Source organism: Uloborus diversus, unplaced genomic scaffold (assembly GCF_026930045.1).
Source record: "Uloborus diversus isolate 005 unplaced genomic scaffold, Udiv.v.3.1 scaffold_14, whole genome shotgun sequence".
Taxonomy (NCBI): domain Eukaryota; kingdom Metazoa; phylum Arthropoda; class Arachnida; order Araneae; family Uloboridae; genus Uloborus; species Uloborus diversus.
The window spans coordinates 1,886,790-1,914,624 of NW_026558098.1; the positions used below are offsets into that span (position 1 = coordinate 1,886,790).

General features: G+C 33.4%; 1 protein-coding gene across 1 annotated transcript in view; it reads right to left on the minus strand.

Annotated features, from left to right (window-relative positions):
- Positions 1-27,835, minus strand: part of LOC129232942 (probable serine incorporator) — a 60,148-nt gene that overhangs the window by 20,034 nt on the left and 12,279 nt on the right. The window contains exons 3-8 of the mRNA XM_054867043.1: positions 27,045-27,196; positions 20,212-20,294; positions 17,218-17,355; positions 11,272-11,348; positions 7,352-7,448; positions 2,891-2,977 (exon numbers count right to left, since the gene is read on the minus strand). Coding sequence (XP_054723018.1) covers positions 2,891-2,977; positions 7,352-7,448; positions 11,272-11,348; positions 17,218-17,355; positions 20,212-20,294; positions 27,045-27,196 — 634 coding nt within the window. The remainder of the gene's footprint in view (positions 1-2,890; positions 2,978-7,351; positions 7,449-11,271; positions 11,349-17,217; positions 17,356-20,211; positions 20,295-27,044; positions 27,197-27,835) is intronic.

Consider the following 27,835-nt stretch of genomic DNA (forward strand, 5'->3'; position numbering starts at 1 on the left):
TTTGTTCATTTGAATATCAAGTAAATGAAAGCACTACACTCAATATCAGCTTTAATCAAGTGTATTGAAATACTATGACAAAAATCTTTTTATTTAGTTAAAAATTTACTTTTGTTTTCCCAATAACACTTAATTATATAATTATAAGCTGTAGATTATAATTCTATTGTATTGGCGTTTGAGATAAGTACACAAGAACAATCCACTGCTAGAGGGAAAGTTCGTCGGCGAATGCTCCACAGTAACTATGTTCAGTCTCTGTGTAGATCTCGTTCTGAAACCTTACTGTAAATACTCGAGAATGTAAATGTACATACACGAGTATTTACTGTACATGTTTATCTACAGTAAACTCCCGATTATCACGGTCGGATTATCCACGGGTCTTTTCACAATTTTTTTCTCCTTAACGGCCATTAAAGGTTTTTTAAACTAATGATTGTGTTATTGTTTGCTTTTAGCTTTTAGATATATTTTTTACATACAATGTTAGTAGATGCGACGTAGCAATGTTTTTAGCTATGATTTCAATGTATGTGGGAGTATTATTAATATTTTTACTTTCTTCTATATCTAATATATAGAAGAAAGTATTGGATTCGAGCAAATTTTCGAATTTCGAAGGATTCGAACGTTTTGAGGTGTGCTGAGTCCATTTCGACTATTTTTGGAAAATGTCTGTCTGTCTGCATGTGTGTGTGTATGTGTGTCACGTCTGTGTGTGACCAGTTTTTTGTGGCCGCTCTACAGCAAAAACTACCGCATGAAATCGAACGAAATTTGGTACACATATGTGCCCGTATGTGAACTTGTGCCCATTGGTTTTTGGCGCGAATTTCTCCAAGGGGGGTGGAGCAATGGGACGTTTTTTGAGTTACGCGTGCTTGCTATTCCTCGGGAAGTAACTGGCGGAATCAAACAAAATTTGGTCCATATTTTGCCATTAACAAGAACAGGTGCTGATTCAATTTTGGTGTCAATATCTCAAACGGGGGTCGAGTTATAGAGCGTTTTTTGTCGTCAATTGTGACTGCTGTATCTCAAGAAATAACGAACGGAATCAAACAAAAATTTATCGACGAGTAGCCCTTAGTGGGTATAAGAGCTGATTTTATTTTGGTGTCAACAGCTAAAAAGGGGGTAGCGCAATCGCCCGTTCTTTTTTTCCTCTGTGAGTGCCCTATCTCAAGAAGTAATGCTACGTTCTGGTTGAAATTTGGAATATATGTGAATCCATACGTAAACAGGCTTTGGTTCAATTTTGACGCCGATCGCTCCAAGAGGTGTTGATTTTTTTTTTTTTTTTTTTGCGAATAAAAATAGTTTAATTAATGCAACAATAAGAAAGATAAATCATAATAGATTGTCGTCTGCATATTTCTCGTGATTTTAATTGTATGGAAATGATCGGAAATATTATCTCAATGATTTAAAATTTTTAACTGTTGCCATCTTATGTTTGTTAATAAATAAAATATTTGTAATTAATTCGAGTAAGGCTTTTAAAGTAACTTTCAATTTTCGCTCTTTGTTTTGTTTTTACAATAATTCAGACATTGGGATGGTCGTCAAGTTTTTGCATGTGTCATTTTGTTTTTGTTAGGAATATTGCTTCCTCGTCAAGCATGGGGAGGGATCAGAAAAAGGAAAAATATAGAAGAAAGTTTCGTGATGGCCACAACATACTAGTTTCATTATTGTGTGCACTAGTATCGTTTTTTACCAATTATTCAGATTATCCGCGGTTTTTGCTTATACGCGGTTACAGTGCTACCCTATTCCGCAGATAATTTGGAGTTAACAGTAGTTGTTTATGTTTCTAATCAGTTCAGTTATTGTGCCCACACTCTGCATGTCACCATACAATTAGTATGCATTGAAATGAGGAACAATATTTTAATAAACCAAAGAATGAAATTTTTTACTCAAACACTCAATCTAAGTCCAGACATCAGGGGTAGAAGTGATTGACTTGTCACATATAGGACATTTTCCACAAAAAATACAGGACAAATATAGGACACATTATATGAATAGTTTCGCTATGAAAAAAGAAATAATACATACATATCATTTATTTATTCTTATCAATGATTTTGTTTAAAAAAAACCCTCAAACAAAATTATAACTTACACCTGAAATGACTTTCCTGTTGTTGAAAGAATAATTTTTGAAAAAAGACAAAAAAAAAAAAAAAAAAAAACTTTGTAGACAAAAAAAAAAAAAAGAACAAAGTGAAATTTATTGATAATTAACACAGCAACTCACACTTTTTGCAGGGATAGAAGTGTCATAAACATAGCTTACATAAATAAATAAAAACCGTGTTTGTGTTGAGAACTAACAGGAAATAACCAATGCTTTGTAGCACAAATATACAGATATTTTGTTCTATAAAATTCCACAGAAAGAAAAGATTGCAAAAAGACTATTAGAATATTCCAATCAGAAAATGCACAGAACACACGAACGAACGAAACAAACTGGTGTTGCCCCCAACGCAAAATTTATAAACCAACTTCAGAATTCGTTCTCGAAACTCCACCCACTACAGTGACGTCATATTGCTGTGGCCAATGAGAGAAGATGCCTGTTGCAGGATTTAGTGAGTTGCGTTTTTTAATTTGCAAATTCGTTTGCACACGTACTTTCGACGAAAAATCCGAAGTCAGATAGTTTGTTTACTGTTGTTTTAAAGAAAGAAATTGGATAAAAAAACAGGAATATAGGAAATATAGGACATTTTCCAAAAATATAGGACGATTTTCATACTTTTTTTGAAAATATAGGAAATATAGGATATATAGGACCACTTCGACCCCTGAGACATGATTAAATTCAGTTGCGTACAACAAACTTTACGATAAATGACATTAAAAGCACACTTACCCTCCGAATTGTTGAGCGAGGACCAGGTCAAGTACACAACATATAACATCACTACAGAGGACTGCAGTAATCCAGATTTGGGGAGTGCTGAGAAAGAATTCATTGATCAATGAGAAAAATATTTTAATAAGTGGCACATAAAAACACAACTAGAACAGAAACTCGAGTTTTAAGTATTTGTCTAATTAGGAAGCTCAACTGTGATTTATGAATACTTCACTACACAACAAAAAACCTTTCCTGGTTTTGACTAGTCAATTCGTACTAATTTTGGGTCAAGAAAAACGAATATGTTAGTAGCTTTTTTTTATTAGCTCGTTTTCAAGATACACAAAAGCCCGCTGGAGAAAGATGCACAACAACCACACATTGATTTGAAGGTAAAGTTAAAAAGAAAAAAAAATCCTGTGCAAAAAATGTTATTCTCAACTCCAGAGCTCGAATACGCTACTTTGCGGTGATTAACAATACAAAAGAAAACGGTAAAACATTCCATTCCACCTGTTTTCTTTGGGATAAATTACAGGCTTCTGATGGTTTGTGATGTAATGTAGTTTCAGAAGAATAGAAAAGAAAGCTTCCCACAAACACGATGAAAAATGACTGTCATTCGCAAAGCGTCAAAGCAAGTTATAAGTTACCACATTTGTTTGTTTTACCTTTTTTGTCCGCCACTAGACATTGGTTGCAGCGCCCCCTATAGTTTATTGGAGTTGCCAATTAAATAGGCCTTGTTTCATTAAAATATATTTATTTTTTGGAAATGCAGCGGTAGTTTTGGCTTAATGTTGTAAATGCTTCATTTTCGATTGCTTCTTGTACTTCAAAGAAGGATCATTTATATATTGTCACGTCAGAGCAACAGTAAGATATCTAATCCCAGAAATAACACTAAGATATCTTACTGTTGCTCTGAGGTGACAATATATAAAATGCTTATGTCTGGTCTAAAATGAGTATTTTTTGTTTCTTTCTGTTGACAACGATCAGCTTGATTACGAATCTCGATCAAGCATCTAGGCGTCTATCGTCATTTTGATGAGCCTTTATCTCTTTCTGTCGGCAGCAATCAGCTTATTTACGAATCTCGATCAAGCGTTTAGGTGTCCGTCGGCATTCATCTATTTCGTTATTTACGTCCTTCGCTCACTAGCTTCAAGCGTTTGACTTTCATATTTAATAGGATTTTGATTTTAGAATGAGTGTTTTAAGAGCACTTAAGAAATATAAACTACGAAGAAGAGAGCAGTGGGATAGGGAGTCTTTAGACAAGAGATATGAACGCAGATCAGTCAGAAATGCTGATGCTAGGCTTGGACGCGCTAATATAAGATGAGAACTACTAATTGCAAAGAGTGAATTCTCAATTATTAATAAGCGTTTCGAATAAAATTGTCGAATAATAATTGAAATTTGTGAATTTTGTTATGCACTTTACTGGAGAAAAGAGTTGAACTCCAGTTATAAACGCACAAAAAGGGGATGGAGTTGCACACTTATAGTTCATAATAATCTGTGATGGACAGAGTTACATGTAATAGTAATGTATCAAAACCATACGTGCTTAGTACATCATGTTTTTTAAAAGATGACAAGTAAGCCAAACAGCTGCCTTGCCTTTTTTTTTTTTTTAATGCTGCTTGCATAGAATGGGCGTAAAAAGGCAAAACCAGCTGGTCACCACAGGTGGCTAGTATTTTCATATTTCAATGGCCTCACATTAAAAAAAAAACTTTTCTACCTTCAATTTTTGGGAGACAGAAAAACCATAATTTATCCATATAAAATACATAAAGAATTATACATACTTATATTTGAATTTTAACCACCAATGGCAATTATAATTGTATTATATTTAATATTAATTATTCAATAGATTAATTAAATAATTTTGAACCTTAAAAGAATTAATTCCAATTGCATTAAACTTTAAAATTGTTAAAATATACCGAACTTAGTGAAAAAAATAATTTCTTTTTGGCCCTAAATCATTCATATGATATTAAAAATTTTTAATATTGGGAAAATTATACTGTATATTGTAATACTTAGTCTATGAACTGAAATTTTACCAAACCTAATCCTTATTTTTATACAGGGATTCCACTCCAAAATGAAGCTAAAGGGAGATCTAAGAGGTTCTTTGTAAGAGGTCACTGAAATTATGCTGTTTTTAGCACTTTGGAATTCTGTGCTAAGTTGTATCATTACAGAAAAAGTGCCAGTTGAATGAAGCTCACTTCATTTCAGCAAAAATTTATAGCAAAGCTGCAAAGGTTGAAAGATGAAAATTGGGGAAACTTAATAAGTTATAAACTTAGCGACAAAAGTTTGAATGTAAAAGGGATTTTTAGAATAAAAGTAGGAATTTTTAAAATTAAGTTTGTGTAAGTGTCCACATTTGGTGATTGTAAATTTGACAGGACGAAAAATTCAGATCCTGAGAATATTGTTTTAAATTTTTTGAAGTTCAAAAACTATAACTTTAAGGTGGAGAAAAAAAGTTTCAAAGGAAGCATAAGTTTCTTTTCTCTTACAAGTGATAATAAAAAATTTTTGCACCAGGTAAAACATAAGGAAGAGAAAAATTAAAAGCATTTTACCACTTTCTTCAGGGAAATAAAAATTTTGAATAGAAAAAAAAAAAAAAAAACAGGCTTAAAAGAGGATTTAACACTGCCAATATTTATATATGTTTCTAAAAATGTTTTGTTTTTACCTTTGCGATCATTTTACCATTGGGCATTTTTTTGAAATTCTAAACGCTCAAAAATTCCTTTTTTAAACATGATGAATATTCAGAAATTATTTGAGTAGGGAGTTTGGAAGGAGGCATCAAAACTGGGGAGTCTCACGAAGAAATTGGGGGGAGTTGGCATCCATGTTATAGGTACAGGAAATACTTTTGGTCAGGGACGTGCAAAGGCCCCCCTCCATATTGTTTACCCCTATATTTCACCCCTAGTTTCAAAAATATTGCACCCTCTTCAAGCTCAGGCCAACAGGTGTCTCTTCTCCCCCCCCCCCCCGGTGCACACCAATGTTTTTGATCAGATGGTCATAATACGCTTTATGAATGTTTGCTACTTCTATTTTAGGCTCCCTTCGAAACAGGAAAAGAACAGGATCTTCATGATTCTCAAACTTTATTGTGGTGTTCTAAATTGTTTCTCATCTCGCTTAATTTTAGTAAAGCATAATCAGCATTTGAGGCAGTGAGAAGCAAAGGGATGCAAGTGGACATTTTCAAGTTTTGAGTGAAACGCGTTTAAAGATAACATCCTAGGTAGGCTTTCATTGATTTTTTTCTAAATCATGCTGTACAGCAAGCAGGGTTGGCTTTCTGCCGGCAGAAACTGGTTTCTGCCCTGCCGGTGGCAGAAACTGGTTATAACCGGTAAAAACCGGCAGAAACTGGCAAAAACTAAAAAGCATCTTTATTAATTCAAGTAATTACAAAATGATATTTGTTTAAGTAAACTAAAAAATGTAATTCTATTTCATCATTATAAAAAATAAAATTCATTGCCCTTGATTTAGTTTGACAGAAAGAGAACTGTTCAACTGCAGATGCTCGTAACATTTGTATTAATCTAAAGGACGAGAATCTTAAGGGCACTTAAGAAAAAGAAGTGACATACAGATTTAAACAGGCAATTACTGGTTGTTATTTGCTAGCTTATACGTGTCATCTAAAATGCTCGGGATTAAAATTATCATTTGCTCTAGAAGAAAATGCCAGAATTTTACTTGCCGATAGTAACCTCGATTTTATACCTAATATCACAGCTTTGCAAAACAAATTGACCCTATTTCCCAAAACTTATTTTTCCAGTCAAATTTTAAAACCACCCCAGTTACTACATAGTAGATCATTTTATTTAAAAAATATATACAATTGAGGAAAGTTTCATGAATCTTTGCTGTATCCTTGATGGCATTGCCATTTAGTTCTTCTTTTGCGAGAATATTCTGTTATTTCTCCTCTATTCATATTAAATTGAGAAATCATTAATATTTTCAATTCACCTTTTCTTACAGACAGCCGCAGAGGGCAAAAAACATAATTTTTGATTTTTAAGGATATTGTAATTAAATTGTGCTTTGGGCTAACATTTCATTATTTTCCCGTGCTAAATTCCTATTGGGTATCAAAGATTTCTTTTATGTCATTTTTTGAGTTTTTGCCGGTTTCTGCCACAAATGTGGCAGAAAGGGGTTTTTGCCATGCCGGTTTTAACCGGTTTCTACCAGTGGTTTTAACCACCTTGGCAGAAACTTGCCAACCCTGACAGCAAGCAACTACCAGGGCTACTAGTACCACCTCTTGCCCCAAGACAGAGGAGAGGTTCACCAACTATGTGTACTGGTTATCTCCAAATTTTTAATTTTGCCACTTACATCCCTTTGCTTCTCACTGCCTCATTTGACATGAGTTTTATTTTAAAAAAAGTCACTCACCATCTTGAACTTTGGGCAGAACGGATATAATTGACAGGATAATGCAGCAAATCATGTTGAAACTGATGAAGAACTTTTGAACGCCACAACCACTCTCCTATGAGAGGGGAAAAAAGTTTCATTGAGAAAAACAGAAGCACAAACACTTCAATATTGTATGCATGAATATAAAAACACAAATAATAAAACTCTACCAGTATTTTTATTTTTTCATCAAAATTTAGGCTTGGGTCATTCCACAGAATTTCTACAAAATCAATATGACCAATAGTTGGCCTTATGCCTTTCCATCAAGGATTCAAAAAACATGATTTATTCTGAGACAAATGAAAAATCAAGTTTTTTTTTTAAATTTAGGCACAATGTTTTGATTAAAAAAAAAAAAAAAAGATCTTAGAAACTTCAGTAATTAGGTTTCATTTATAAATATAATTTAACTTAAAATTGATACTCTAAAAACTGTAAAATCACTATATTTCAAGCATTAATTCACCAAAGATCTTACCTAAAGTGATACAAAACCAATAAAAATGCATATGATTCAAATCTATTTAGTATAGATGGCATTGTATTACTGTCCAACCTCGTTAACATAAACTAATAATAAAGAATAAAAGTTGTGTGGACTAAGAAACAAGAATAACTAGTAAGATTTGAATTTTAAGAGGATTTCTAGGGCTACATTTCTGTTGTGGGTACATCACGGCACATTTTTAATCTTGCTGATTATTTTTCTTCTTATTTATTGTCACCACGTTTGGTCAAAGCTGTACATGAACGACTAATTTGAGTGATAATAAAACCATATATTTAATTTACCTTTTTCATAGATTTTTAAACAAAACACAGTAAAATAACCAGGGGTAGAAGTGATCAATTTGTCACATATAGGACATTTTCCACAAAAAATATAGGACAAATATAGGACACATTATATGAATAGTTTTGTTATGCAAAAAGAAATAATACATACATATTATTTATTTATTCTTATCAATGATTTTATTTTAAAAAAACCCTCAAACAAAATTATAACTTACACCTGAAATGACTTTCCTGTAGTTGAAAGAATAATTTTTGAAAAAAAGTGTACTTTGTAGACAAAAAAAAAAGTTAAATTTATTGATGATTAACACAGCAACTCACAATTTTTGCAAGGATAGAAGTGTCACAAACATAGCTTATATAAATAAATAAAAAGTCTTTGTGTTGAGAACTAACAGGAAATAACCAATGCTTTGTAGCACAAATATAGATATTTTGTGCTATAAAATTCCACAAAAAGAAAAGATTGCAAAAAGACTATTAGAACATTCCGATCAGAAAATGCATTGAACACAAAAATATACCGGCGAAAACAAAAACCAAAAAAAACCACGCTGGAAAACAAAACAAACTGCTGTTGCCAAACGCAAAATTCTAAAACCGACTTCAGAATTCGTTCTCGAAACTCCACCCACTACAGTGAAGTCATATTGCTGTAGCCAATGAGAGAAGATGCCTGTTGCAGGATTTAGTGAGTTGAGTTTTTTAATTTGAAATTCGTTTGCATATGTACTTTCGACGAAAAATCTGAAGTCAGATAGTTTATTTACTGTTGTTTTAAAGAAATAAATTGGATAAAAAAACAGGAATATAGGAAATATAGGACATTTTCCAAAAATATAGGAAATATAGGACGATTTTCATACTTTTTTTGAAAATATAGGAAATATAGGATATATAGGACCACTTCGACCCCTGAATAACCTGTCAAATAAAGAGATTAAAAAAAAACAAACATGAAAATCCTGCTCAAACAATTCACCAATTAAAATTAAATGCTCACAAAAAAGTAAAATAGTCAGCAAAATAAATACATTGAGTCACAAACAACAGTAGAAAGAAAAGAAGTACCTTTTGAGGATTTTAGTTAACAAATGATTCAAACCAAAGATTGAAGAGGAAAAAAATAACGCCACATTTTCTGTATTTATTTTAATTCTCATTTACTTAAATCAAATGTTCATAACTGTATTATAAGTCTTGAAAGTGATCCTCATTTGGAGAAAGAAAAAAAAAAGAATTGTTTCATGGAAAAAATCAGACAAGCTCAGACGAGCAGTACAGATACAGGGGCCAATCCAGGATATTTTTCTCGCTACCTATTTTTGTGAAAGTATTGCATCATTCTATTTTTGTGAAAGTTTTTTTTTTTTTTTTCAGCATTGTTTTTGTGAACTTTTAGAGGCATCCTATTTTTGTAAAAGAGAAGTAGAACAAAGTGAAATTTTAGTTCAAAAAGTGTAAACGTCATCTAGTATTATTTTTAACAGGTTTCGTTTTTTGGGTGGGGGGGGGGGAGCTAAAAACCTAAGAAGTACCAAAAATACCATCGTCATTTCAGCTTAATGGGCTATGTACTGTGTACAATATAGGAAATTATGAGAAAATGGTTCCCCAAAACACGTTTAAAGATTGCGATAATATTGCATAAATGCACTTTGGAGAGAAACGGCTAAAAATGAGTTAAAATACCACAAAAAGGTTGCTATTTAAGCGATTGTACATATAAACCTGCTTAGAATTTATTTTATAAGTAAATTTTGTTTCAAACAGAGAAACAAATTTTATATTTTAAAATGCAAATTTTTGCGAAATTTTCTATGTTTTTACTTTCTTCTATATCTAATATATAGAAGAAAGTATTGGATTTGTGCAAATTTTCGAATTTCGAATTTTGACGGATTCGAACGTTTTGAGGTGTGCTGAGTCCATTTCGACTATTTTTGGAAAATGTCTGTCTTTCTGTGTGTGTGTATGTGTCACGTCTGTGTGCGACCAGTTTTTTGTGGCCGCTCCACAGCAAAAACTACCGCATGAAATCGAACGAAATTTGGTACACATATGTGCCCGTATGTGAACTTGTGCCCATTGGTTTTTGGCGCGAATTCCTCCAAGGGGGGTGGAGCAATGGGACGTTTTTCGAGTTGCGCGTGATTGCTATTCCTCAGGAAGTAACTGGCGGAATCAAACAAAATTTGGTCCATATGTTGCCACTAACAGGAGCAGGTGCCGATTCAATTTTGGTGTCAATAGCTCAAACGGGGGTTGAGTTATAGAACGTTTTTTGTCGTCAATTGTGACTGCTGTATCTCGAGAAATAACGAACGGAATCAAACAAAAATTTATCGGCAAGTAGCCCTTAGTGGGTATAAGAGCTGATTTTATTTTGGTGTCAACAGCTAAAAAGGGGGTAGCGCAATCGCCCGTTCTTTTTTTCCATTGTGAGTGCCCTATCTCAAGAAGTAATGCTACGTTCTGGTTGAAATTTGGAATATATGTGAATCCATACGTAAACAGGCTTTGGTTCAATTTTGACGCCGATCGCTCCAAGAGGTGTTGATTTTTTTTTTTTCGAATGAAAATAGCTTTATTAATGCAACAATAAGAAAGATAAATCGTAACAGATTGTCGTCTGCGTATTTCTCGTGCTTTTAATTGTATGGAAATGATAGGAAATATTATCTCAATGATTTAAAATTTTTAACTGTTGCCATCTTATGTTTGTTAACAAATAAAATATTTGTAATTAATTCAAGCAAGGCTTTTAAAATAACTTTCAATTTTCGTTCTTTGCTTTGCTTTTGCAATAATTCAGACATTGGGATGGTCGTCAAGTTTTTGCTTGTGTCATTTTGTTTTTGTTAGGAACATTGCTTCCTCGTCAAGCATGGGGAGGGATCAGAAAAAAAAGAAAAATATAGAAGAAAGTTTCGTGATGGCCACAACATACTAGTTTATGAAGCTACCTGATTTTATTACTTGATTTTTGTGAAAGTACCTATTTCAAAACAAGATTTTTGTAAAGGTACCGAAAAACGGTAGCAATATCAGCCTGTATTGGGCCTTGAGATATATATTAAAAAGTCGATACCTACCTGCGTGTAATAGACATACAGCAGAACTACTCCAGCAAGAGCCAGTGCGTAGTGAAGAACGGTGCAAAAGATCAAAGCTAAGGGATATTAACGCACAATTAAAGTTTGATTTCAGTATAAATACAGTACACTTGTCTTAATAAATTTTGTATGCATGCGTTTTTGTTTTAAAAAGAAACTTTTTTCAATGCAGAAGACATGAGCTTACAACAGGGCTAACGACGAGTTCATTAAAAAATGCCTGAAAGTTTAATTTTTTTAAACCTGAGACCTTAATACTTTAATATGCACAGTTTTATGCATATATACATAAATTGCTTCAATAATTGAATTCAAAATATTGTGTACGCGTAAAATTAAATTGTTAATGAGTTATGAAGTTGCATATATAAGTAGGTATTATCGTAATTCTTTTTGGCCAAATTGAAACTAAATGTAAAAAAAAATCGTCAAATTTGTCGCTAAGTTGGCGACAAAACTTGGCCACCAAAAGACTGGCGATATGTCGCCAAGTGTCCGACAAATTATAACACCACTTGAGTTTACATCGAAATGAACAATGATTTCCCCCAAAAAAGGGGCAAAAGACCCCCTTAGGAACATCCGCATGCAACCAAAAGGGAAGGTGCACAACTAGACCCCACTAGGAGTCTATGTACCAAATTTCAACTTTCTAGGACATACCGTTTTTGAGTTATGAGAGATACATACACACATACGCACATACATACGTACATCACGAAAAAATTCGTTGTAATTAACTCGGGGGTCGTCAAAATGGATATTTCGGTTGTTTTTAGGTTCCTAGGCACTTACCCACGTGTGGTCGGGTCGAAAAAAAAACTCAGCATTCATTCAGGGATGAGAAAAATAGAAATTAAGGCCAATTTTTGAGTGAAATTTTTTTTGCGAATAGAATACTTCCTTTTTTGTAAAAGGAAGTAAAAATTATTTAAGAGATATGAACAAAAATACAAAGTCTTCACACATTTATTCATCATTTGTAAATAAATGTTGAATTGTATATTGAAACAAAAAGAAAATAAAATCAGTGGCTTAAATTTTAACTTTTTGACTATCATAACAAATACAAAATTTGCTTAAAATTTTAAATTTAATAATTGCAATAAATAAATACAATATTACTCATTTCCTTTCTGAAAAAAGGCAGTAAGCGTCAAAAATGAGAAAATTCCATTTTTATACTGGATGCAATTACATCACATTTTTTTCAAATAAAGGCATCAAGAGTTTTAAAACAGACATTTGATTTTTGAAAATGGATGCCTTTGCAATCCAGTGATTTTATTAAGTGGCTGTAATTGTACAACTAAATTCATATAAGTTTCTCATAGCTTTTTAAGCTAAATTTGTACCATATCCTGGAAGCGACATCCCAGTCAGCAAGAGTATAGTGAAATGGTCTTAGAAAGAAACAATATAGCCTATGTTATTCAGTACCAACTGAAAGGTTTATCGCTAGTTTTGGATTGAGCCATTCCAAACTGAGACTTAGAAACAGACTTGGTGTACAACTTTATTTTGTTATTTCAAGAATAAACTTCTTTTTATTATTGATTGTACCAGGCCCGTGTCCAGGATTTCATAAAGGGAGGAGTTGAAACCTTTTGCCTTTGTAACTTACGTTGTCAAAGGAAAACTGACTACGCGTGTTGAATATAGTTCATTTTAGTTCGATAACTAGGCTTTTTTTTCATACGTTTTGTGTTTTTTTTTTTTAAATGAAATCTTATTTGTACAGTTGAACATTTTGTAAAAGCACACATATTTCTTTTATGCCGCCTAATGCTAGTTTCTTTCTTTCTTTTTTTTTTCTTTTGTTTTTCCATCAAATAACATTGAACAGGAATTGAATGAAAATAAAAATTTTATTTAAAAAAAAAAATACTGTTTCGCATAGAAAAATTTTTCTACTGTGTGAAACGGCTAATTCATCCAACACTAAAGGCGTACCATAAAAAAACAAAAAGCAAAGTAACCATTTTCCCTGCCCCTAAGTTTTTTTTTTTTGGGGGGGGGGAAGGGGGCTACGTCATTGTCTAATATTCTTTTAAATAATTTTCCCCTGCATTCTTACAGCATTCCCGAACTCTCCAACCATTCCATTTTTTCAAGCACTTAGATGCGAAGATACTTGGGAATCCTACAACTGAGGAAAATGCTAATTGTTAAACATGGGGAAATATTAAAGAGGGTGAATACTGTATCAGAGTTTAACTCTAAAATTAATTAAAACTTAAAATACATTTTGGAAAATTGTTTTTTAATGATTCATTGATTTTTTTTTCTTTCAATGGGAGGGGTTTAATACCTAAAACCCTCCCCTTGGACACAGCTCTGGATTGTACTGCTATTGATAATACTTTATTATTCTATGCTAATAGCAGCTCTTTTATTCATTCCTTTCACTCTACAGATAAGCAGCAAGTTAAATCGACATTATGTTTAATTTTTTAAAAACCTAAAACAGTTTAAAAAGTTTTCTTTAATGCATGAAATTGAAATTTATAAAAATAAGAATCATTTGTAAGGGTAATTTTCTTGTTAATATAAATTTTAGTCAGGTTTTGGACAGGAATTTAGGTTTTGATAGTGAAGATTAGGTTTTGATGACTTGACAACAATGTCAAAAAGGGTTTTTTAACATAATGGTTAAAACCAGATAAAATCACCAACTGTCAAAAACTTGCCAACCCTGATTTCTGGCCCAGTATTGCAATCACTGGCCATACAGTTCTAAGTTACCCTAAATGGCCACAACTAGTGTCGTTATAAACACAAAAGGCGTTCTTGCACTTCTTGTCAAAATTGAATAATGGTCACCAAGTGGTTCGGCACATATTTCACGTAAATGCAACGTTTAACGATCATTTGTCAATGAGAAATACGGGGTGTCCGAGAAAGATCTGTACAACTTCAAAAATTTATTGAAAAAGAAACAATAGAGTTACAACGAAACTAATTAGTACATTAACTCAAAAAGTTTTTTCCTATAACTTACCCAGGTAGCTTCAACTCATCGGATTTTTCTCAGCCGATCATCGACTCCTCCTAAACTCATCGCGTAATGCACGCTGATATCGTTGCGATCAGAATCCGAGAACGGTTTTCGATGAGCTGTTTTTTATTGGAAAACTATATCCTTACTATCAAATTTTCCGAGCTGCATTTCATTGGAAAAAGAGATCGTAACGATCAAATTTTCCGATGAAAATTTGCCGAGTTACATTTTATCTTAAAAAAAGTAGGTCGTTTAAATTTTCCGATAAAAATTTTCCCAATCCAAACTTTTTGGAAATCTCCCAACTGTGAAAATAGGATAAATTTTATTATTCGAATATCCGACTATTGACCAAACGTAAGACTATACAGATCAACATTCAGGGTTGAGAATCGGAGGAAAAATGACTGAGACTTTGACTCCGAATCCGACTCCTGGATTTTGGAAGGGTTTACTCCGATTTGCTACAAAATCAATTCAACTTTAACTCCACGATTCCAACCCCGATTACTTCACTGGAATCGCGAACAAAATGAGATTTCGACTCTTGAATGATTTCTCTCTATCTCCAAAACAATTCCACTCCGTTCAATTTGACTCCCAAAATTACCGACTCCGACTCTTCACTAGCTGGCGCCATAAGTGTCATGGCCTTGCCACCCGATAGATGGCGCTACAAATGATTTTCCATTTAATGCAATATTTTCCGCCATGGAGCGAACAAACTTGTCTAGTGGTTAGCATATGAATCTCGTATTCCGAAGGACTAGGGTTCGATTCGCGGCTAGAGCGACTAAGATAGAACTTATGTCCTCCAAGATGGCGGACCCCCCTTCTCATTGTTAATTTTCTTTTCCTCCTGCTTGTCCCTATATCGCGGTTATTATTACTTCTCATCGTATTTTCATCCTAAATTCATCGCCTCGGAACAGCACTGCTCGTATATTGCTCCAAATCTCATCGGTATAGGGAGCAAAATTCATCGGATTCCGATGATCGGACTCTACTATTGCCGATGAGACATATTGGAGCAATTTCCGATGAAAACTCATCGGAATCCGATCATCGGCTGATCAAGGTTTGATCGGATTTCGATGATCGGCCGATGAGTTGATGCTACTCGGGTAAGTTATTACCTTAGGAAATTTCTACATGAGACCCTTCGTAGCACGAACAATATCAAGACGATAATCCAATTCCGTCCACGACCGTTTCAGCATGCTAACATCAACAGTAGCTACAGCTGTTTGGATGTTTCATTCCATTGTGTTCGAGCATCGGATTTTGTTTCGATAAACCACGCAACACACTGAGCTTTCTTCACAAGATCCGCCATTGAAATAACTAAAATGCTTTAATATTCCTTTGCGTGACATGTAGCGCCATATATAGTCAGAAACATGCTGCAGAAAAAATACTTTTTGAGTTATTCTATATAATGCACTAATTAGTTTCGCTGTAACCTTATTGCTTCTTCAGGGGCCAATCCAGGATTTTTTTCTCGCTACCTATTTTTGTGAAAGTATTGCATCATTCTATTTTTGTGAAAGTTTTTTTTTCTTTTTTTATCGGCATTGTTTTTGTGAAATTTTAGAGTCATCCTAATTTTTGTAAAAGAGAAGCAGACCAAGTGAAATTCTAGTTCGAAAAGTGTAAATGTAATCTAGTATTATTTTTAACAGATTTTGTTTCTTGGGAGGGGGGGGCTAAAAACCTAAGAAGTCTGAAAAATACCATCGTAATTTAAGCTTAATAGGCTATGTACTGTGTACAATATAGGAAGTTATGAGAAAAATGGTTTCCCAAAACAGATGTTGAAAGATTGCGATAATATTGCATTAATACACTTTGGCGAGAAACAGCTAAAAATTAGTTAAAATACCACAAAAAGGTTCCTATTCAAGCGATTGTTCATATAAACCTGCTTAGAATTTATTTTATAAGAAAATTTTGTTTTAAACAGAGAAACAAATTTTATATTTTAAAAATGCTAATTTTTGTGAAATTTTCGATGTTTTTGTGAAGCTACCGATTTTATTACTTGATTTTTGTGAAAGTACCGTTTTCTAAACAAGATTTTTGTGAAGGTACCGAAAAACGGTAGCAAAATCAGCCTGTATTGGGCCCTGTTCTTTTTCAATAATTTTTTGAAGTTGTACGGATCTTTCTCGGACACCCTGTATTTTCTTTTTTAAATTCTGAGAGTTGCATCTCGACAATTTCATCTTTTGAACTCTGCTGCTGGTACGAATTTTGTGCTTCTCACGGCAATACAGGGTGTCCCAAAAGGTCGTTTACAAACTGAACATGCTGGTCTGTCATATCATGATGAGCAAGATTTACATAGTAACATACGTTCGCAAACACAATGCTGGCGCACTACATGCACACAAAGTAGACACTAACGGACGCACAACACGTCGCATATTTATTACACAAAGGCGATTTTACACAACATTTTAGTTTTCAAGGAAGGCTTATAGTTGTTGTTGAAATTTGCTGCCTTTAGCTGTCATACACGCATCGCAACTACAAAGTACCGACCGTCGTAATAACGATCCATTCTGACAAGATTTCACCGATCGCTGCATTGTCGTTGTAACGTGATTATGAGAGCTGGCAGGACGCAAAATTTAGCAATTCTCTGCTTCAAGCTTTCCTTCAAAACTAAAATGTTGTGTAAAACAGTCTGTGTAATAGATATGCTACATGTTGTGCATCCGTTAGTGTATGACTTTGTGTGCATGTAGTGCGCCAGCATTGCGTTTGCGAACAAATGTTGCAGTGTAATTCTTGTTCATCATGGTATGACAGACCAGCATGCTAAGTTTGTAAACCACCTTTTGGGACACCCTGTATACTCAAAGAATCAAATGTATATACAGAGCATCACTCTAATACAAAGAGATGGGGGAAACACTCACCACAGTACCATCCCTTGGACTGCGACTCTTCATAGTTTTCCAACCATCTCTCGGTCCATCCATGCGCAAAATCGATGATGAGGACCAGTTGGATAAGGATGAAGAGGAATCCGCCAATCATCCCGAAGTACATCCACACTGTAAGCATAAAGATCAAATATTGATAACCTCTTTCGCAATATAGCACAAAGCAGCATATCGTCGCCTCACAGTAAGATATCTTAGTGTTATTCCTGGGGATTAGATGTCTCACTGTTGCTCTGAGGCGATGATATGTTCAATAACTACCAGGGTTGGCAAAAACACGGGTTTTTTTAAAAAAGCCCATGGACCCAGGGTTTTTTTTAAAAAAAAACCCAAAAAAAACACAACTAAAAGTGGGTTTTTTAAAAGAAATGTGGGTTTTTTTGTATTTTTTTAGTGAAAATGTAGGGTACTTGAAGCATATTGTAGTGTAAGTATATGGACAAAGCGCAAAAATTGTCTTGGGTTAAAAAAAGCTGTAAAACTAGTTAAAATTCAACATTTTCTGAAGAAAAGTGTAAAAGACGACGAAACCCAAGAATGGTGAAGCTTCCGGTTTTTTAGTTTCCATGATTACCAACAGTTAAGGCAAAGTTACTTCTTGAGTAATAAAATCTATTGTCTGTTTTTAATTATTATTATTATTATTATTTTTTTTTTTTTTTTTTTTTGCATTTTACTTTATCATATTTCATTTTGTTATGCAAAACTTCTGTAGAACCTCAAGTAGTTTAAATCCCTATTTACTGAATTCCAGCTTAATCAAGACATTTCTTTGAATTTTATGTTGCCTGTTTTTCTATTTCTGTGTACAGGGTAAGAAATATTAAACTTTTTCGTAAGATAATGACAATTACTGTACATCCTATTCTGTTTTCTGTCCGACCCTTTGAAAAATCTGTTAATTTCTAAAAAAAAAATATAACTTGTTAATTCGAGATTTGTGACGTGTTGGGTTGCAGAAAATAATTCACATGAAAGCCTTTTAGCTAGAGTAGTTTCCTATGTACAATCTACAAATATTAATAAAATAAGAGGTGACAGGACTTAGTCAAGGTAATTTGAGTTATTTATTTAACCGGTTAAAGAAAAAAGTTAAGTATATTTATTTAAAACCTTTGAAGTATTTTTTTTTAATGCTGTTAAGAGTAAAGAAATACTATTAAAGTTCAAAATTTTTTTTTATGTCCATTGTCTGTGGCAAAGAACAAATAAAATAGAAGTTTGAATTGTAAAAGTATTTAAATTGATTAATTTTTTTTAAAAACTTCTCAGAAAATTTTAAAAAACAGAAAAGTGGGTTAAATAATGAGTTTTTTTAAATGGGTTTTTTCAAAAAAACCCATTGGGTCCAACCCAATTGGGTCCAATCCGGCCAACCCTGATAACTACATATTTGCAAATGCTAGCTTCTAGTGCATACTTGCCAACCTTCAAAGAAAGAAAAACAGGAGATTCCACTAGAGATACATAGGCGATTCACCATCGACATATTTTCGCAACAGAATTATGAAATTATGCATTTAAATAACATGAATACTGAATTTAAAGGGGAATGGGGATTTTTCACAGATGTAAGCTAATTGGTAGCAGCAAGAAAAATATACTGCAAAGAAAAAAAAAACAAAGAGTGAATTTGCCTAAATTTTCGTACATTCCCCAGTCTACCAAAAAAATTAGCTACAAAAATTTCATTACTAACATCCGAAAAAAAAATCAATATATAATTAAAATAAAATATAAATTAAGTAGGTATAGTGTAGCACATGTTAAAATGACTTCAAACTTCCAAAATAATTGAAATATTTTCAAGATGCATAAGGATTGAAATCTGCTGCAATTTTCGGCAAAGCACGTGCTTCGTTGAAACATGTAAAGTGAAAAGCTTCCAAAAAATTAATTTTAACAAATTGAGTTATTAATTGGAAAAATTCTTATTCCCTGACATTGGTAGACCAGAAAAGGGCGCCATCTATTGAGAAGAAAGTGAAACTTTTTGGTGATTGACTGAAAAAACTGATAAAACGGGAGAAAATCGTAAAAAACGGGAAATCGGGAGAATGAAGCAAAAAACGGGAGTCTCCCGTTAAAAAAAAGTAGAGTTGGCAAGTATGCTAGTGTAGCTAGAATTCACTTTCTAGGGGGGGGGGGAGATCTTCAACCTAATGGGAAGGAGAAAATTTTGCCGAATAATTGTGCCCTTGCTATCAGAGGTTTTTTTAAAAAAATTTTAATGCATAAGGTTTCAAATTAAATAGCAGACTATAATTGAACACATAGCACCATGAACCTTTTGCCAGAAGTAATGAGGATTAATAAACCACTGAGTTTCTATTTTAGATTCCGAGCAGAGGTAGAAGGAAGTATTGGGGAGGGGGGGGGGGAGGGGAGCAGCACTTTCATAGAAAAAAGTTTTAATAGGGAAAATTATTTCTTTAAGGTATGAATTTTAACATGACGTGATACATGAATATATTACAAGCTACAGTTTTAAAATATTAAAAAAGACATTTTGCACAGAATTGAAAATTAAATACATAAAATAACTTTTTGTTACTTATTTTCTAAATTATTTCTTCAAGTAACTCTTTAAGAAAAAAAGTTAATCAAAATAATTTTAAAAGTAGTAGCAATAAAAAAAAACCACTTTTTTAAAAACCACTTTTATAATTATTTTTTTTTAATACCTTAGCTTTCTCGAGCTTAAATAGCATTTCAAATTAGTCCGCTTTTTGATAATAGAAAAGTAGAAGGCAAAGATTTGCTGCACAAAGTTGTACAAATAATAATAATAATGATAAATAAAATAAACAAAGTACACAATTCTAGACCCAAGTAAAAATAATTTTACAACATTCGAGTTTTACGGCTAAAGTTAAATCATTGCCGAATTCTAGAGGACTTGGAGATCAAAACTTTGAGATTTTAAATAATAATAATAATGAGTACATACAGAGATGAAAACCTCACCTTGCCCGAAGACAGCTTTCTCCGGAATGAAGAATGCACCCACCATTCCTCCAATCAGCAACAAGTACTTAATGCCCCAGAATCTGAAATAGAAGTCAGTTTCAGAAAGCTACTTTTATTATTAACTATCAATAAAATATAGAAACTATAGTTAAGTAATTTTTGATGAGGAGATTATAGGTCTAGGATCTCAGATGAGGTAGTTGAACACTTTTTCAAAGGTTCTTTTCTGTAAGTGTTCAATTATTTTTATGAAGATATGATTTACATGCAAAACTGAGATTTACATGTACGTACTTATGACTGTGACAAACTAGTATGTTGTGGCCATCACGAAACTTTCCTCTATATCTTTCTTACAATTCTGATCCCTCCCCATGCTTGACGAGGAAGCAATATCCCCAACAAAAACAAAATTACGCACGCCAAAACTTGACGACCATCCCAATTCCCGATTTATCGCAAAAGCAAAGCAAAGAATGAAAATTATTTTAAAAGCCTTGCTTAAAATAATTACATTTATTTGTTAACAAACACAAGATGGCAACAGTTAAAAAGGATCAAGTTCATAGCGATTTTCTGGTTATTATCCCACAATTAAAATCACGCGAAATACGCAGACGAGTCTATCACGATTTATCTTTCTTATTGTTGCATTTATAAAGCTATTTTTATTCACAAAAAAAAAAAAAAAAAAAAAAAAAAAAAAAAAAAAAAAAAAAAAACAACAGCCCCCCCCCCCCCCGCCCCCCACATGGAGCGATTGGTGTCAAAATTGAACCAACGCTTGTTTACCCCCATATAGATTCAGATTTATTCTAAATTTCATCCAGAACATATCTTTACTTCTTGAGATATAGCACATTCACAGTGGAAAAAACACAACGTTTGACTGCTGCCACCCCTTCTCAACTGTTGACTGCAAAATAGAATCAGCTCTTATACCCTCTAAGGGCTACTTGCCGATAAATTTTTCTTTCATTCCGTTCATTATTTCTTGAGATACAGCAGTCACAATTGACGACAAAAAAACGTTCTATAGCTCAACCCCCGCTTGATTTATTGACACCAAAATTGAATCAGCACCTGTACCAGTTAGGGGCAACATATGGACTAAATTTCGTTTGAATCTGGTAGTTACTTCCTGGGGAATAGCATGCACGCATAACTCAAGAAACGTCCCATCGCTCCACCCCTCTTGGAGGAATTTGCGCCAAAAACCAATGGGCTCAAGTTCACATAGGGGCACATATGTGTACCAAATTTTGTTCGATTTCATGTGGTAGCTTTTGCTGTAGAGCGGCCACAAAAAACTGGTCTCACACATACGTGACACACACACAGACAGACATTTTCCAAAAATAGTCGAAACGAACTGAGCACACCTTAAAATGTTTGAATCCGTCCTAATTCGAAAAGTTTGCACGAATCCAATACTTTCTGCTATATATCAGATATAGAAGAAAGTAAAAATGAGTCGAAATTGATCTAGAGAGGATTAAAATGAATATTTTGGTTATAATTTTTGGAAGACATTTTTTGCAAGAAACTAAAAACAAGTTTCAAAAAATTACAAGGTAATTTAAAAGCTTGAAATTAAAACAATGGCAGCACAGTAAAAAGCAATGAAAATTCTATACTCATACTAAAGAACCAGGTGGCAGAAACAGTGCACCGCTCATTGTAGATTATGGAGTAGGTCTGCAGACTATTCCCGAATTGAAAAGATTTTTTCCTCGCTTTCTACGCGAAATTCTCAAATTTAAAGCAGAAAAATATAGTTCTAAATAAAATAGAAAGAAAGTAAAGAGACAAAAAAAAAAAAAAAAGGCGCCTAAATCCTAGCCTGAATTCTCAGTGGCGAAGAGGTCAAAATCACTTGCTTCCACAGCTACCCGTTACCATTTTATTCCACAGTTATCCATTTTATTTCAAAGGTTTTTAGTCTTTTGTTTTAATTGTAATTTTTTAATGTATCATTTTATTTTTCAGCATTCCTTTTTGCTGATTCATAATGAGTGTTACGACTCATCTAATGCTGGCCTACTAAGGCCCGGATTTGGAAGTGTGGAGGCCATGGGACAACGAAGGAGTTGAGGCCCCAAATCAGGGTTCGAAAAGATCGTCGTAATTTCGAAAATATCCGATACTTTGATACATATCCAAATATTTTGATATACATGCATACGTTCGATGTTTTCGACCCGTTAAAGTTAGGATATTTTGTAAAAATTTTATTGTGGGGGCCCCTTTGTTGTGGAGGCCCCAGGACAGTGGCCCTGTTTTCCTTCCCCTAAATCCGGCTCTGGGTCTAATTTGTAGACTACTTTTGAGTTCTTTAATCTCCATCGCAGACTAGAGAAGAAAAATATGCTACTGGGCCCCAAAGCAGAATACTTTACGATGTTCTGCGACGTAAAATCATTTGACCAAAATTGTTCTGCAAGTACTTCAAGCATTGTTCGCGAAAAAATGTGACATTTTCCACAAACTGCGTGCCAAAAATCAAAATCGTTTCATGTAGGATTTTTTTTTTTTTTTTAACTGGACTGTTGCTATTTATTTCTGTGGAAATGAGACATTTCTGGAAACTTCACAGCTTTCAACCAAATGACTAATTAAAGAGCACTGAATTTGTAAAATTAGTTGATCATGAAAACTATAAAATCAAAAAAAAACTTTAACAAGGTGTCAAACCTAAACCGATTGAGATTCTCCAAAAATAATTTATATGCTTTCTAAAATGCATAGAAAGAGCAAAGATACAAAATTTATAAAAATCTGCACCTAGGTATCAAACCACATTTTTTTTGGTTAATTTTGCATGGCGCATGAAAGAGTAATTAAAATAATGTTACTAAATAAAGAAATTACTGAAATAATAAATAAAATGAGTAGAGTTTTGGTTGCATATAATAAAACACTTCAAAACTTTCTAAATATTTGAAATATTTTCTGGATGCAAAGGGATTGAAATCTTAATTGTGACACGCAATTTCTGGCGATGGACGTGTTTCAATGTTGGCATGTTTCCAAAACATACGTGTATGGCGGAAAATGCAGTGGATGAAGATCGATTGTGAAAGTCCTACAAAGGACTTATCGAATTCAACATCGCGAGCTTTCCGCCAAATTATCGTAATTTGCAAGAATTTTAGATTTTCTTCTAATTTTACGAATTATGCAGCATTTCTGCAAAATTCGATCTTGAGTTGGAAGATGCTTGTAGAAAATCTGCAGTTTCTACATATTTTCTCCACCGCAGTTTCTGCAGATTTTCTGCACCGCGATTTCTGCAGAAATTTGCAGAATTTCTGCAGAAAATTTGTCAGTTTTAATTTCACATTTGAACAGAATTGTTCTGCAGCTCAGGCATCTGTTCTGCGACGTACGTTGCAAATTTAGTAGTATTCTGCTTTGTGGCTACTGGGAAAAAGGATTTCCTATTTATTCTTTATGAAATTTAAACTTTCAAACCGTGTAAAACAATTTACCAAAATTACTTCTATTTATATAAGTTTTATTCATTCGCTGAGTGAGTTACATCAGTTTAGCTGTGAAGCGAGTTACCAGCTTTGACAATTCTGGAAAGAACAGATCCACCTGCCACGTTATTTTTTTTCTAATTTTAAGCTTAAATAAATCTTAAGTTTTTATATCTTAGACTTGTTTTTATCGAAACCACTGATGAAGCTACAAGGTTTACTTCATACAGCAATGATAAGTAAATTGGTACTTTTCAGTTATATGTTTGAATATTTTGTCTTTATTATTATTTTTCATCAAATTTATTGCTGACATGTTTGGTCAAAGCTACATAGAAACCATGTAGTGCACACTTGCCTTCACAAAACGAAACGTGTGTTCAGGGTACAAAGTACTTTTTTTTATTTCATTTTAAATACTTTTTAAAATATCAACCTAAATTCTTTAAACTAAGAAGTAAAAAAGTTGGCAAGTTGAGTGACATACTACTTATAAAGGAAAAGTACCAGATAATTGTACTCTGAGATGCTTTTAATTACATTCAATAATTAAAATCCAAGAATGACTAATTGATTACTTTGAACACAGTTAAAAGTAACGGATTAAAAGCAACTCAGCATCCAATACAGCACCTATAATTACATAGAATACAGTTAAAAGCAATTGATTTCTTTTAATTGTAGTCTATATTTTAAATAATTCAGGTTTCGGGTTTTTTATCATAAAAACCCAACTGTGCTTCACAGGTTCAAAACCCATTGCATTGAGATAAATGGCGATGTTCCCATCAATTTTCCTCAGAGTATACTCCTAGTAATCCATTAGACACAATTTGTAAATGTGATCATATACATAGTATGTCATTAATACGAAAATTTATGAAGCTTGAGGGTATACGCTATACGTCTGAAAAATGTTTGAGGGTATATGGCATATATGGAGTATACCCTATGGGAACACCACTGGAGATAATAACCAGGGCCTGGAGGGGCCCAAGACCAAACACATTTTAGGGGCCTTCTTGTAGTCAAAAATTACAATTTTAGCTATTGGCTAAAACAATGTTAGCCATTTGGGGGCCCCTAAACAGCGGGGACCATAGGCATGGGTGCCCATATAAGGGGACCTTTCTTTTCCAGCTATTAATAAATGAGAACAGTCCTGTTAATATCCATATACGCCGTATACTGTCAAACATTTTGTAAACGTATAGCGTATACCCTGTCTCAAGTCTCATACATTTTCAAATTATGACATACTATGTACATGGCTGCCACACTTCCGTCCGAGGGACGGAATTCCATCTTTTCAAAAGTTTCGGCCATCGGATTTTTTTTCCCATGTTCAAAATGATTTTTATAGAAGAAACAAATCTTTACTTTTGAATCTCTCACTTTCAAAAAAGGTCTTATTCTTCTGAGGACAAAAAACTGGTCCATCTGCTAAAGTTAAAAAGATAAGCTGCTTTTTTTTTCCAAAAAATAATTAAATAAGTCACTCAATCTGTTGATTTCAACCATTCTTATCTTAATCTTTAAAATTTCATTTAAAGTTTTTATCACAATGCATCTTATAGCCAAGAATCTCATACCTGAATTTTTTTTTTTAATTACTATTTTTTTGTATGAAATATGAACTATTTATGTAACATGAACTGTACGATCTGAAGCATTTTTTCTGCATTAGCAAATAGTAAGTTTTTTAAATTGTATTTTATTATTAGGTTCTTTTTCTACTTTTTTACCTCTAAAAAATCTTGGACAATGATATGTTATTTTTTTATTTAGGTTTTAATTTTTACTTAATCTTACAATTTGGTTTTACTATATAGTTACATCATCAAAAATTAGCATTATATATATACGTCTAAAACATCAAACAAACTAAGCGCTAACATTTTGGTGTCGCGAAATAGAGCCACGCGCTTTTCAGTCCTGGCCAATTTTTAGAGTGGCACCCATGTATGTATATGATGACATACACAAATTGTGCATAATAGATTACTCGGAGTATACCCTCAGAAAAATTGATGGGAACCCCACTGATTAAGAATGTCAAATTTTTACTATCTCTAATCTGTACTGAAATCAGTTTCATTGGGGAAAATATCCTGCTAAACCATAAGGGAAAAATATGCCCCCCCCCCCTAAAATTGTGCATATGGGTGCCCATGACCCTAGGCCATGGCCTATTCAGTAATCAGGCACTGGTAATAACCAGGGGTGATTGTGAGTTCATCAAAAAATACCTGAAAGTTTCAAAGCGAGACCGGAGGGGGGGGGGGGTAATCTTTGACCCTTATTACTAAAGTGCACCTTTGCCATAGTATTAAATAGCTCTGAGTCAAAATATTGTGTGTACATTTGATTAAATTTTTAATGGATTACGAAGTTACGAGTTGGTGTTATACAAATTATCTTGACATTTGTCCATCTTGAGGGATAGGTGTCCATCTTAAGGCACTTGCAGGTATATTTGATGAGTATTATATAATTTTTAAAAAATGTGGAGGTAGGGAGATAAAAGCACAACAAAAAAAACATAATTCCGGTATTTTCGGACATAAAAATACCGGAAATACGTCCGAACATGGGTGCCACTCTAAAAATTGGCCAGGACTGAAAAGCGCGTGGCTCCATTTCGCGACACCAAAGTATTAGTGCTTAGTTTGTTTGATGTATTAGACATATATAATGCTAATTTTTGATGCTGTAACTATATAGGAAAACCAAAATGTAAGATTAAGTAAAAATTAAAACCTAAATAAAAAAATAACATATCATTGTCCAAGATTTTTAGGAGGTAAAAGCAGAAAAAGAACTTAATAATAAAATGCAATAAAAAAACTTACTACAGAAAAAAAGCTTCAGATCGTATAGTTCATGTTACATAAATAGTTCATATTTCATACAAAAAAAAAAAAAAATAGTAATTAAAAAAAATTCAGGTATGAGATTCTTGGCTATAAGACGCATTGTGATAAAAACTTTAATAAAATTTTCCAGATTAAGATAAGAATGGTTGAAATCAACAGATTGAGTGACTTATTTAATTATTTTTTGGGGGGAAAAAAAACAGCTTATCTTTTTAACTTTAGCAGATGGGCCAGTTTTTTGTCCTCAGAAGAATAAGACCTCTTTTTAGAGTGAGGGGTTCAAAAGTAAAGATTTGTTTCATCTATAAAAATCATTTTGAACATGGAAAAAGAAATCCGATGGCCAAAATTTTTGAAAAGACGGAATTCCGTCCTTTGGACGGAAGTGTGGCAACCATGCGTCCGAAAATACCGGAAATTCGGTAAAATACCGGAACACAATCGCCCCTGAATAACAGAAAAAAAGCCTTACCCGTTTTGTATGCCTGCTCGAGCATCCCTGGAAGATCTGACACCAATCATGAGGAGGCAGAACAGTACAAAGAAGAGGGTGAGAGCGAATACTAGGCGATACACAGCCAAGTAGCCAATGGCATCCGTGCATTTGCCTTCACAGAACGGAACCTGTGTTCAGGGGACAGAATATAAAGCATTAGATTCTTGACAAGACAGACATGATAGTGAAAAAAAGTCTATATTCGATGCGGAGTGAAAATTATCACAATAAGAAAATGAGCAGTTATTACATACAGTCAACGCTCGATATAACGACCTCCTATTACTGCGACCTTTCCATTATAGCGACCGCTGCATGAAGTCCCGTTTCCAATTCCATAGATGCAACGTTATTTTACTGTCCATCAGAGTGTCCGAACTGAACCAATCATTCCAATTAAACGTCCAAAACTAAGTTCAAATTTTTGTTCTAATCTCAGGACTAACTATCCGAAAACTAATGTTTTAACACTATACGTTTCTAAAGGTAAAATATGTTCATTTAAATGAATTATTTTTTAGTATGAGGTAAAAGAAATAATGAAAATAGCGCACAAATGATAGACATCACAAATGGAAAAAGTCTAAAAAAGCGGAAAGCTTCTACAATTGCAGCAAAAAATTTTAAAAAAAGAAACAAACTCACGCAATTTTTTAAAAAATATTTTATTTGTTTCTTGATTATCTTTAAAATGAAGCATAACTATGAGAAATTATTCCTGCATTTCCAAAATCGACTTAACAACTTGCAATACGTTATAACGACCT